Source organism: Echinops telfairi, unplaced genomic scaffold (assembly GCF_000313985.2).
Source record: "Echinops telfairi isolate 266 unplaced genomic scaffold, ASM31398v2 ScPeMD7_3;HRSCAF=10, whole genome shotgun sequence".
NCBI classification, from domain to species: domain Eukaryota; kingdom Metazoa; phylum Chordata; class Mammalia; order Afrosoricida; family Tenrecidae; genus Echinops; species Echinops telfairi.
The window spans coordinates 39,438,977-39,452,710 of record NW_022103899.1 but is presented as its reverse complement, the minus strand read 5'-3'; the positions used below and the strand labels follow the sequence as shown (position 1 = coordinate 39,452,710).

The 13,734-nt window shown below is 35.2% G+C and overlaps 1 protein-coding gene across 1 annotated transcript in view; it reads right to left on the bottom strand.

Annotated features, from left to right (window-relative positions):
* The window catches only part of LOC101652497 (sperm-associated antigen 16 protein), a 101,808-nt gene that overhangs the window by 49,897 nt on the left and 38,177 nt on the right, over positions 1-13,734 (bottom strand). Inside the window, exons 5-6 of the mRNA XM_045296815.1 lie at positions 10,273-10,357; positions 7,386-7,523 (exon numbers count right to left, since the gene is read on the bottom strand). Of these exons, the coding sequence (XP_045152750.1) occupies positions 7,386-7,523; positions 10,273-10,357 (223 nt within the window). The remainder of the gene's footprint in view (positions 1-7,385; positions 7,524-10,272; positions 10,358-13,734) is intronic.

Here is a 13,734-nt window from a genome sequence, read left to right as displayed (position 1 = left end):
TGTCCAGTTGTCTACAGATGGGCATTGGGTCTCCCCTCCATGCCCCACCCACCTCATTCACATTGGGTATGGTTTTATTCTTTTTTATATATAAACTAACATAGAAATATAAGTATAGATTATTTTTCATGTACAATACAATAAGAGGTATTCAGTAAAACATTTTGTTTAAATTAGCAAAACATACAAGATGTTCTCACATAATTTATGTTAAGTAGATTGTAGAGTGATAATTTAAACTCACTTAGAAAGCTAGAATATCAAAATTTAAAGTTAGAGTATATAATATTAAGGTCTGAATAGTCTTTCATCTCAAATATGATATGAATGTGGTTTATGTGTTTAAATAAGTTTATTTTTAAGTGAATGCCAAAAGTGAAATAATTTCATTCAGTTGTTTTAACTAAGTATTTTGGAAGAACTACTAAACACTGTGTTAGTATGGACGGACTAGAGAAACAAATTCATTGACACTCATATGTGTATAAGAGAGCTTTTTAAATAAAGAGTAATTTTACGTTAAGAGAGTATCCCAACCCAGTCCAGTCCAAGCCCAGAAGTCCGATATTAGCCCATATGTCCGATACCAATCTATAAAGTCCTCTTCAGACTCATGAGACATATGCAATGATGCCAAATGCAGGATGATCACAGGCCAGTGGGTAGAATGTACAGTATGTGGATTGGGTGGTGGTGTAAGTAAGCATCTCAGCACTGGCAGGGGTCTCCATGTGGCTCCTCCAGTTCCCTGGGCACGGGTCTATCACCGTAGTGACGTGTCTTGTCAGTAGAGGGGTCCAAGGGAGTAAGGAGAGAGAATGTGTCTCCCACCTCCAAGGAGGAAATTCCAGGAGTTCCCAGAATTCTCAGAAGGCCATGCCCCCACAGAGGCCTAGTTGGCTACGATCTGATTGACAGACTCCACCCCTTCACTCTTGATCCTCTCAAGTCCCAAATTGACACCAAATTATATAACTATCACACTGACTTTATCAGATAATTTTGTCATCATTTAGCACCATGCATTTTCCTATTTACCTGCACCAGTTGGATGTCTTTGCCATATATTTTTCTCATGTGCAAATTTCAGTCCAAGTAATTCTTGATGAGAACGTTATATAATTGACAGTTCTTTTATTATCTCCTTATGAATTAATTTAACCCACTAAAATTAATATGGTACAATGTTTCGTATGACTAAAATGGAATTAGTATTCAACCAATTTAGAGATCGATGTTCATTATGCTCTTAACCATAAAAGAAAGGGTTACACTCATGTCTGGAGAAATACCTTCTTCATTTAACAAGTAATTACCTAAACCCTAAACAAGGAAACCTTATGGGCCGCATTATTATCTTTATCTCCTTCATGTTTATTTCTGAAAGTCATTGAATTAAATTGATCTTCAGAAAAGCTGAGGACTCTGACCTTTCATAGAATTGAATTTCATAAATGAAAGCATTTTCCCTCAATATTACTTCCCATTTAATTTTTGTTTTCTGCATGTTTATATTTCCTGTAAATTTAAAAATATTTTATCATTTTTAAATTATCCATTAAAATTTTCTACTTAGTAATTCCAGTAAGTATTATTTTTCCCCAATCTTCAGGCTCTCAAAAACCCCTTTATAGCCTGTATTATATTTCCTTAAGTAAAGGAAGACTTGGTTTGATAGCAAGTTACTTAAATTTTCATGAATTCAAAATGAGGTCTAGTCCAAAAGAACGCTGTAAAAGAGGCAAAAATGGTCAATTTTGCTCGCCAGCCATCCTATATAAAACAGGATCCTTGTTCACGCTAATCTTCTCTTTATGTGTTATTTTTCTTCACAGCACTGTAAAATTCAGTGAGTTTAACTAAACAGACTTTATGCTAAACAGTTAAAATTATTCTCAATTACTGCACTCTTAATTATACTTTTATCCCTAATAAGAGACACAGAAGTACATATTTGTATTGATTTAACCACAATACCTGGCCTGATATCAATGTTTGTCCTAAACCAAAGTTTGGGTGGTGGTAAAAATGCAATTTGACAACTGTACATGTTTTCTTTGCAAAACCTAACTGTCTCATAAGGAGTTTGTTAACATGCTAAATCAATTGTGAGGCGGTTACTATGCAGGACATAACTCTTCTCTCTGTTTCTAAGCCATGTCCCTCTACCAGTCTATACTACCAGCTCATATTATGCTTCCCAGGTCACTCACTCACTGCATGGAGTCAGTGCAAACTCAGAGCGACCCTATAGGGCAGTGTAGAACTGCCCCTGTGAGTTCCCAAGATTGTAACTGTTTGTGGGAGTAGAAAGCCCTGTCATGCTCCCGTGGAGAAGCTAGTGGTTTCAAACTGCAGACCTTGCAGATGGTAGTTCAATGGGTAACCACTAGGGTTCCTCCCATCTCCTGCAGGGTTGAGAAGGGGGTAGAGCAAAGTTCTAACAAAGACAGAGGACAACCACTGACTTCCCAGCTCCAGCCACTATGACATCTTGACTGAGCCGCTGACAAAATTTCCTTTTCCTAAGTTTACAAGCTGGCCTGTTGCTTCCATTTCTTCAGATAATGGAAAGAACCTTCCTATATAAACTAGTCATCCTATATAAACAAATTTCCCATTCATGATTATTCTCTTTATCTGTGTTATTTTTCTTCGGAGCACTAAGTTATATAGAACCACTGTCAATATCCGCATGAAGTCAGCGCTATCTTCCTGGAGATATCAATGGAGCAGAAGTAAGAGGAGAACGGAGGTGCATACAGCATGCTGTGTCACAGAAGCTGAGAGAGAAGAGTAAAGATAAATACGATGCTTTCATTATAGATGTCTTTGAGGTGACACCAACGCATAGGGACATTATGTGTAACAGAACAAAGTGCTGCTCAGTCCTGTGTCATTTCCCAGATCTTTAATACCGTTCAGCCCACTGCTGAAGGTCTTCTACCAGTCCACCTCATCACAGCTTGTTTTTATTTCCTCTCCCAAACATGACGCCATCCTCCAGCAATTGGTCTTCCTGATGGCATGCCCAAAATAAACAGAACCAAAGGCGCACCAGAGGAACTACTTGTATTCTAACACTGATTGGTTCTGTCTTCTCAGTGCCCATGTCTTCATCAACACTACAATTCAAATGCAGCAATTCTGTGTGGGTTATTTTTTTTTTTCAATCCCGCTTCTAAATGAGATTTATAAAGCCCTGACTTGCTTCGGGGGCACCTTGATGACTATCAGAGTGACAACTTCGTTTCTTAGAACTTTAAGGAAGTGTTTTGCAGTAGATTTACTTTTTTGCAATACAATATTTGATTTAATGACTACTATTTCCATGGGTATTAATTGTTGATCCATGTACACTGCAATCCATTTCTCTTCATTTATTATTATGGGGTGAGGGGGGGAGACTACTAAATTGGGGAAAGAGTACTTAATGTCCTTGAAGGCCAATCCAGTAGAGTAGGCAGGTAGAAGCTAGAATACACACTAAAGTCCAAATACATTAGTGTTATTAAGAATGAAACATTCGTTGAGATTTTTTCTGTACCTACAGTATGAAAAGGTATAAAATGATAGTAATAAAGAAAACAAGATCAAACAAACAGGTTAGCTGATGAAACTACAATAGTCATTTGTAGACATCTTCGTAACATAAATCTTTTGGCATGCTACCTACCAATTAAAGCAAAGTTTAGGTCCTAAATGTGGAAGGTATAATTCTTAGTAATAATTTTCTAGTCTTCACTCAGCAATCAGTTCTCTGCTAATTTAAGATCAAATCCTAAGTCTCTTCATTTAAAAAAGCATTTAGTCCACAATCCAATAGAAAACTGTAGTTATGTTCTTTGTCAAGTGAGAATACCAAACAAGTATCCAGTATGCAACAAAATTTTACCTTATATGTACCTATAACTTTTCAACAATATTATTCTCTTTCCCTTAGAGCATATATAAACAAATGTTCCTAACAGCTACTCCCCAAACTATTTATATTAGAAAAAATTTACATCTGAAGCACATTTGTTGAAAACCTTTGTTGTTTTAAATTGGTTATGCTGACAAAGTAGAAAATGATAATACTTGGGCAATGAATGTACAAATGCGCTTTACACAATTGATGTATATATGGATTGTGATAAGAGTCGTATGAGCCCCTAATAAAATGATTTTAAAATGATAAAACCTTGCTTTAATTATAGAATTTCAGATCATATTTTAGAATTAACATTCCTGCTTCATTTCGTCCCCCATACTTCATCATTGCTGAACTTCAAAATATTAAATATGTGATAATTACAAAAAAATAAGGGATAGAGCCTTTAGAGATACTGTTATTAATACATTTAGATAGCTGGCATTTTCAAAGCACGTTGTAATTTTTACAGCTACTTAACATAGATTTCTCATTTAATTATCACATTAGTCCCTAGGAGTTAATAATATTATGTATAATTACACCTTGTTTAACAATAAGAAAGCTGAGTTAATACATAGCAGAATATTGGAGGACAGGTACTTGAACTTGAAATTGAGTATTCTTTCACAGCAACTCTCCCCCAAATAAATATTAATTATACAGTTGCATAATTCATCTGATTTTTCTATATATAGCATTCAATGCTACCAGTACATTCAAGGGCAATACATGACCTGTCTGTAAGATTACTTTTTGCATATTAAAAAGTCATAGTGGCATAGTGATTTATGAGCTAGGCTGCTCATTGCAAGCTCAGCCGTTCAAAACCACCAGGTGCTCTGTGGAAGAAGATGAGGCGTTCTAGTCCTGTAAAGATTTACTGGGCCAGTTCTACTCTGTCCTTTTGGGTTGTTTTCAGTAGGAATTGACTCAATGGCAGTAAGATGTTTTTTTCGATTATTATTATTATAAAATTATTTAACATCAACACTTATTTAAACAATAACCAAATCTAAAGAAATAGCAAGCATTTTGTCAAATTCAGTAAAGGGAATCTCATATTTATCACTAATTCCTGTTAGAAAAATATCCTCACAAGTGAGATTGAAAACTCTTGTTAAGGAAGGCAATATAATTTGGGGCAAGCCAATGGCAAGGCAGAAAATGATAATACCTTGATAATAGCAAGATAGATGAATCTCTGGATTATTTTCCCCCAAACTTCACTCTGCATTTTCTGAGCAGGTATACAATAGAACAAAGTTACAGAGACATATTTACCAAGAGGTAATATGAAAACATGAATTCAACAAATTAATAACTAAGAGGCACAAGAGTCCTGGTGGCTTAGTGTGTTAAGCATTGTGGTGCTACCCTCAAGGTCGATGGTTCAAAGCTACCAGCTGCTCTGTGCCAGAAAGATGAGAGTGATTGCTCCACTCATCTCTGTGAATCATTTTCAGCCAAACAATAGACAAATCCACAAGGGGAACACAGGGCTACTGAAGTAGGCGCATCTTAAAATAATCAACCTTTTAAAGTCAAATGGCAGATTTTATCAAAGGTCAAAGTTCAGGAGGGTTGGAGAAGGAAGAGGAATGAAAACATAGGGATAAGTGAGATAAGTGGTGGCACATTGAGGTGATTCCAGGGGTGAGATGAAGCACAATGTGTATCAACTGTTTAATGTAAAACTGATAGCTCTGTAAACCTTCACCTATTTTACAATAAAAGTTGTGTTTTGTTTTATAAATTGATAGTCTCAAACATTTTAAGAACCAGTTCTATTCTTTTCTCTGCGGACCCTGTAAGTAGGAAGCAACTTGATATCAGTAGGGTTTTGGACGAAGGGCCAAGCATGTTTTCTTCAGATTTATCATGTCATGCAGATAAATCAAATGATATGTTTCTTTTCCTATTTGTAAGCATGTATATCAAATGAGATAAGACTTGGAAAATATCCATAAGCCACTGAAACTAAAACTAAAATCAGATATTTTAACAAACACAAATAAGAGACAGACTTCATTTGAGTGTACCTGTTTTAATCATGGTTCCTTTCTAACATTATATTAATTTGCATGGATAATAGTTTATATACTGTTGATTATAGTTATTAAATAATATTCAATAAACATCCACTAATCAACAATGAATATTTAATGTGACTGGGGCAAATCTCCTTGCAGAAAGAGGATGTGTCTATTCAAAAGAAAATTAGCAAACTCAAGCAATAATTGAGAGGAAATCAGGAGCTGAAACAGTATGCCAGGCAGCACTCTGAAAACTCTGCTGGGTTAAATTCCCAGCACATGCATTAGGGGTCTGCACAAAATCACAGTGAGCATCAGGGCAAACAGTACAAACCACTTCTGAGAAATGGAACCAAGAATAGAAAAAACCCTGGTTCTAAAAACATATCACTCTTGTGGATCATCATGCACATCTTTGTGAAACGTAAATTTTTAAATGCCACATCGTTTACCCACAGGAAATATGAAATGTACATTCCTCAGAGAAACTTTCTATATATGCATATAATAACTCAATCATACAAATTATCTTTTATTTAGAGCCAACTTTTAAAAGTGGGAGTTTATTTTAGAACACACCTAAACGTTTATTAAGGCCTCCAAATGTTTCCTTCATTGTACAATCAAAACTATTGTTTCTATGCATTTAACTTTTTTAGAAACATTTTTAAAATATCATGTTCCTAATAAGATTCTTTAATATAGAAAGCTCTTCTAAAACATGTTTAATAAAAATGAGTATGTGAAGCATGAACTAACTGTCCGAGGTCCATATTGAAGGAGTGATTTTCCAAATAGTACTACCTGAGAGCTCGAGATTCACCCAAGTCTGTACTTTCACATTGTTGTCTTCTGCAAAAACACTGACTGTTTACCTAAATTTGCTGAAAATTGCATACCTTCCATCAATTTTTTTAAGATGAAAATGCAGAGAGATTTAGTTTCAAACTGCTAGGTTTCTCATCTATGCTAAATGTGTGCTAGGAAATTACAGAACAAAATTTCCAAGGGGGGATTTCTAAATCTTGAAGTTCCTCTACTAGGAATAAACTAGCTCTTTTCCTCTCTGCTGTCTATAAGAGATTATTATTATTTCAGATATTAGCTTATCTTCACAGGAGAACATTTCACAATTCAAGAAAAGATCATCAAAATTCATAAGTAAGGAAATACTGTATCACAAATTCCATTTCCTTCACAACCCGCTGCATTCTACTCTTGTCAGTGAATGAGTTTTGTGAATCCAGGTCATCATTTCAGTTAATCTGTTGGTAAAGTCTTTCACAGACTTTCTAACCAGAACTTAAATATGTCAGTATTCCAGAATTCATGCTTTAGTACATTCACCAGCATTCCCCCATTAGCTTCCTTCAATTATAATTTTTATTAGGTAAAAATAATATATATATTTTCATGGTCATTAAAAGATAACATACTCAGCTGCCTGTTTGTAGTGCTTCAATTCTTTCTTCAAAGTTCTGTTCTCATTTCCTAAAAGCATATTCTGGATGTAGACATCTGGAACATTCTCAGAATTTCTATGTTCAGCTGTCCCCTTCTGTATTAATTCATACCTACGATCAAATCAAACAAGGCTTTTTGTGTCTTACAACATGACATCTAAATAGAAGCCAATTTAGCACTGAAAAACAGCAATAGGTTTATTGCTAAAGGGAGAAGTAGCTGTGTAGTACTTATTGAGAGTTGGTAATGCATACTACACAGTAGTCAGTAATGCAAAACTGCACACACAGCACATGCATACATAAGGAGTTTTTAAAGAGGCAAGCTAACTCTAGGCTCTAGTTTCATAAAATAACCACCCCCATAAAGTTGTAACTCCACTGCCCACATCTGAGTAATTATTCATGATGTCAGATTTTATTGGCTGCAAGAAGAAATATTAATCTGCTTCACAAATTAAAGAAATGTACTCTTTTTTGTTGTTGCTGTTTTGTTTTCTTTTTCTTTTTTTAAATCATTTTATTAGGGGCTCATATGACTCTTATCACAGTCCATACATACATCAATTGTGTAAAGTACATTTGGAATGTACTCAAATTGCTATCTCTTCTATAATTAATAAAAATTAAATTAGTGGTGAAATATTATAAATAACTGTTCTTTTACCTTTGGAGGCATTTTTACTAGCACCCTATCTTCAGTGGATTATAAGAACAAGTCAAACTAGAGAAAAACTGATTGAGTAAGAAATAGAAAATACAAAGAAAGAGAAAAATAATCTATGTTCAAAACATTTGAAGTATGTGAGGAAAATGTAGAGCAAGAGAGTAAAAATGGCAACCAAAGGGAAAGACAGAGAAGAAGAATGTACTTTGAGGGTGAATAAATCCTAACTTAGCAGCCAAGAAATAAGTCAGTGGAGGGAAGGAGATGGATGACATATGCTCACATAAAAGTATTATCAAAGAGCAAAGATGCCCTTGTGGGGGGTGGGAACCCAGGAAAGGAGATGAGAACTTCTTCATCTAGAAAATATTTAAGTGAGCCCTAGGTTATGCATAAATAAATGGAAGATTCTCATTTCCAATAAGGAAACCCGGTGGCACAATAATCAAGCAGTCAACTGTGAACCTAAAGATGAGTGGTTCAAACCCACCAACAGCCAGCTCCCTGAGAAAAAGATGTGGCAGCTTGCTTCCAGAAAGATGTACAGCCTTGGAAACCGTTGTACTCTTTCCTATAGGGCCCCTATGAGCCAGAATCACTTGAGAATAATGGTTTAATTTCTAGTAGAGAGATTCCAGACAGGCCAAGACAGCATGGCTCCACAGAACTAAACGGCTCTACTGAATAATGGGGAAAGGCTTTCTTCTTTAGGGACCGAGGCAATTTCTGGAGATTTCGATTCCCATAAGAAAATGTGTCCTATCTAAATAAAGTTCTAAAATTCATATTTGTTTAGGAGAAACATGTGACCTAGAGACCATGGTATCTAGTATGCAGTTTTATTTTATGGTCTCTATATTATAATCCCCTTCTGTGATTACCAAACTTCCAGAAAGTTTCTTTAAAGTGAGAGCCTGGTTTCGGCTATCTTTGTAGAGTAATGAGGGAAGGACCTATACTAGTAGTAGTGGAAGTAGCACTAAGGAAAAGAGAATTGATTTGGTAAAAGGGAGACTCCACAGGAACAGAGTGGGGATATGGAAGGAAGAAATCAACAACCAAGACTGATTACGGGAAACAACTGGATTTACTGCAGCGAGGCAGAGTGAACCTTAGACAAAAGGGTGCTCTTAGGGGCTGGAATAGTTTAGGACAAATGGCACACCAGGAGAACGAATCAACAGAGTCAGAGACAGAATTACTGAACTGAAGGCAAGAGAACTCCTCCTTAGCTGTGGCTCTGTTCAAATAAACTGTCCAACATGACATGGCTGGGTTGATCATCTCTAGGGTTACCTCCAACTGTAATTTTCTAAGATTTAATGCAAGTCCTGGTGACTCAAATGTTTATGTGTTTGACTGCTAACTGAAACTTTAGTGGTTCATGCCTACCAACAGCACCATGGGAGGATGACCTGGCAATGGGCTTCCTTCAAGATTTAAGCCAAGAAAAAAATCCTGTCAGGCAGTACTACTCTGTCACATGGGATTACTATGAATTGGAATCAACTGAACAACACCAAACGACAGGTCCTTATACTAAAATCTTTGCTCCTAGAGGAAGATTTCTAAAGTACAGACTAGGTTATACTTATATCACTTATTCACTTAAAACCCTCTAAAACATTCAAATCAATTTATAGATAAGGTCAAAACTCATGAAGTGGTAAAAGGCTATTTGACCTAATTGCTTTTCTCTCCTATATGACATACTGCATTCTCTCTTTTGAAACTCACAAAAAGCTCCCTTATACAGTAGAACCCCAGCCCTCAACGCTAATCCATTCTAGAAGGAGCATCGAGATGCGATGCAGTCGCGTTCCGAATCATTTTCCCATCCATAAGAAATAACTGGTATGGCTACTCTCAATATTGGTCCTGAGGGGTTTATCTGTCACGGAGTCCCTGTTTCCAGCTCTTATCTGTACCCGTGTACATACTCTGGTCTAGCCAGATTTGTAAAGTAGAATTAGGGTCATAGGGGGCGGGGTGGTTTGCCAAGCATGAAAGAACTAGAGGAAAATTGTATGTTTCATTGGTGCTATACTGTACCCTGACTGGCTCATCTCTTCCTTGTGACCCTTCTGTAAGGGGATGTCCAATTGCCTACAGATGGGCTTTGTGTCTCCACTCTGTACTCCCCCTCATTCAAAGTGATATGATTTTTTGTTCTGGGTCATTGATGCCTGATACCTGATCCTATTGGATCTGAGGTTTGGTTCGAGCTCAGAAGCAAAATTTTCTCGACATTTGCGTCGAAATTTGAAAATGTCGAGTACTGATATGGTCAAGTACCAGGGTTCTACTGCATAATCTTCCTAAATTCAAGCCCCACAAAGTTGCTATCATCTCTACCACTCTCTTTGGCAACCATCATATCATGACCACTTCCCTAATTAACAAATAAACAACAAAAACCAAACTCACTGACATTGAGTCAATGCTGACTCATAGTGACCATATTGAACAGGGTAGAACTGTCCCTGTGAGTTTCCAAGACTGGTACTGTTTATGGAAGTAGAAAGCCCTATCGTTCTCCCGTGGAGCGGCTGGTGGTTTTGAACTGCTGATCTTGCAGATCACAGCCCAATGCTTAACTGCGACACCACCAGGGTTCCCCTCCCTCATTGGTGTTGGTCATATTAATGAATACATAAGGTTTATAATGTGTTACTGGATTTGATCTTAGTTTTCTCCTTCCATTAGTTGTAAATTCCCTACCAGGGAGACCCCCCCCCACCCCCCCCAATCTTGAAACTCAGCATGGTCAGGTTGTGCTACAGAAGGTGGCATTATTTCTCAATAGCCATGACTACCTGCCAAACAAAGTAAATTCAAATATTTATCTGGTCAAGTCAAAATCTAATTTCCCTGTAGCACTGCTTTTTTCTATGCAGGTTTTAAATTATAACAAATAATTCTGGTACATATTTCTGATTACCAAAAATTAAAACCAAAAATGTCAGTGTGGAGATTATGCTTAAACATTTACTTATTTGAGGACCATCTATTATTAATGATATATAAATATATTTAATCACATTATCTGATAATATATTTTTTCAAAAGTATACTTAAAGTACACTACTGTATTTCCTTTTTTGTAACTCTTTCTTTAATTTTGCTCCTAGGGAAATTAATATACCTAAAGAATATTTCTAAACTGACATAAAAGTTACCAGGTGTCAGGGAATCAATTTTAAAATCATAGCCACTCATGAAACAGAGTAGAACTTCCCCATAGGATTTTCTAGACTATTATCTTTACAAGAGCAAACCACAGGGTCTTACTTCAGAACAGCTGGATAAGTTCAAACTACCAGACCACTTAACTATAACATGGATTAAACCCATGGTGTCAACATTTTAGCAATTCATTAAACAATTTCCTACCACATGCACCAATATATATTACAGAAGCTGGAAATTTTTTATGTAGAGGAGCAGATAGTAAATATTTTAGATAATATTATTCACCAAAAAAGAAAAAAGCTTGTGGGTTACCAGGCTGCTATCTCAGCTAATTAACTTCGTCAATCAAATCCACATCATGTAAAAGATAACTCAGGATTGTGTTCCCAAAAAAACTTTACAAAAATGGCAAGCCAGATATGGTTCAAGAATTTTCATTTTCAAAGGTTGTAAATTAATGTATTTGCTATTTAAAAGCTGAAAGAATAAAATTGAAATTTTACTACTCAGGGTTTTTTTTATAAATTGATAATACAGAAAAATTCATTTGTCTGTGTCATAAGATTAAGTGAATTCACAATGATGTTTTCTAAGTGTTTTTTCAGTAATAAAAACATTTTTAGTATTTAATGTTTCTATAGTACTATACAGAATCTATAAAAATTATTAACCCAATTTTTAAAGGTTTCATATGATATAGAATATTGAGCAATCTCAATACAAATTAGCAGTAAAGAAATTGGATGACATCTGAACTACAAAATTACTAGGTCCATTTAATAAATGGATTATTTAAATAAGTTTAACCTTATGCTTATACTATTATTCTAAACTATATGCTTGCTTAGAGATTCCACAAAAACTAATAATGCTGTATTTTACAAAATTTCATTTCATTGATTCAGATTGATTACTACACCTAACAATTACATGATTGTTCAGATTATATAGGGTCCAGACTTTTCTAAGGGAATCATTGCACTGTATATATTATCCACACATGTAAGTACTCTATGCCCTCCCACCAGGCATCAAGCAGATACACACTGGTTCAATCATGGCTGACTGTGAGAGAGAGGACACACTGCCAAGCAGCCAGATCTCTTGCTAATGGGATTCAGATCAGAGTGGGCAACAGGCAGTGGTGCTATACTTAAAGATGGCAGCTGACCACGCCATTTTTGAATGTGTATCTGCCACCATCTTTAAAGGGTATTGCTACTAGTTTACTACTTAGGCCGAAATCCCACATGCCAGAAATCTGGTTGCAATGCAATACATATGTTCGGTTGATAATGATTGAACTGTTTTGAACAAGGTCAAACCCCTGCCTAACAAATACTCTTAAAATAAAAAGGGGGATACCAGATTTATCTTTCATTTCACTGGTATCGTAAATTCATCATTTACCTACTATTATAAAAATGTATTTTCTAGCTCATTTGTAAATATTTCTTAGTTATATGTAAATGTACAATTTCCAGATCTGATAGGAAACGTATTATTTTTAACCACTGCACTTGTTCACTTCCTTAAGAATGCATTAATTAAAACTACTTCTGCTCATTAAATTTATTAAATTATTAAATGTGAAATTTAAAGCAATGAAAATATATTTGTTGTGTATGCAGGGTCTCAGTAGATGAGAACAAAAGAGCAAAATTTAAAAATTATTTTATAGTAGAATTATTAGAAACTACAAATCACTCCTATTTAAAATTAAGATTTAGGGTAAAAACATTCTAAGCATTGTATTAATCCTTGTAGCTATAATATGTAATATTTAATATATTATAGTACCATACAATATATAAAACTTACATTTTCATAGTCAATCATAAAATAATATGTTTTTAAAGAATTTTAAGAATCTGAGAATGTGCCTAGGGGATATTTTTACTGTAGCAGAGGATCAAGCTCATATTTTAATGCCCAGTCATTTAATAAAATCTTTTAGATGATGTTAATCTGAGAACATGCCTGGTGATACCTCTGATGTAGCAAAGGAATAAAAATCGCATGCTGACTGAATTTCCTAACCAATAAGTTCTTTAAATGTTCAAATTACAAGAAAATCTTGCATTTGGGTGATTTTTAAAAGTGCATTTATACTTCTAAATGAAAGAATATTCATAGAAATCCTATTAATAAAGACAAGTTATTGTCCTAGAGTAAAACAAGCAGGCAAAGCAGTGTTGTTAGTAGATGTCTAATACAAGAAACAATACTCTTAATAATTATGCAGAAGATATGTTAGTATTTCCTATCTTTCTGCTGTGTGTACTAAATTTCTTGATTTTGAAAGTCATCCAAACTTGAATATTTGAAAGAGCTACTTAAGAAAGACTTATTTGTATGGATATTCTATATGTGCGGGGTGGGGTGAAGGGCATATTATATGTGTGGTTGTAATTTGATGTTGTTTGGAGGCTAGGGATCTGAAAAGTTTCCAAATGTTTCATA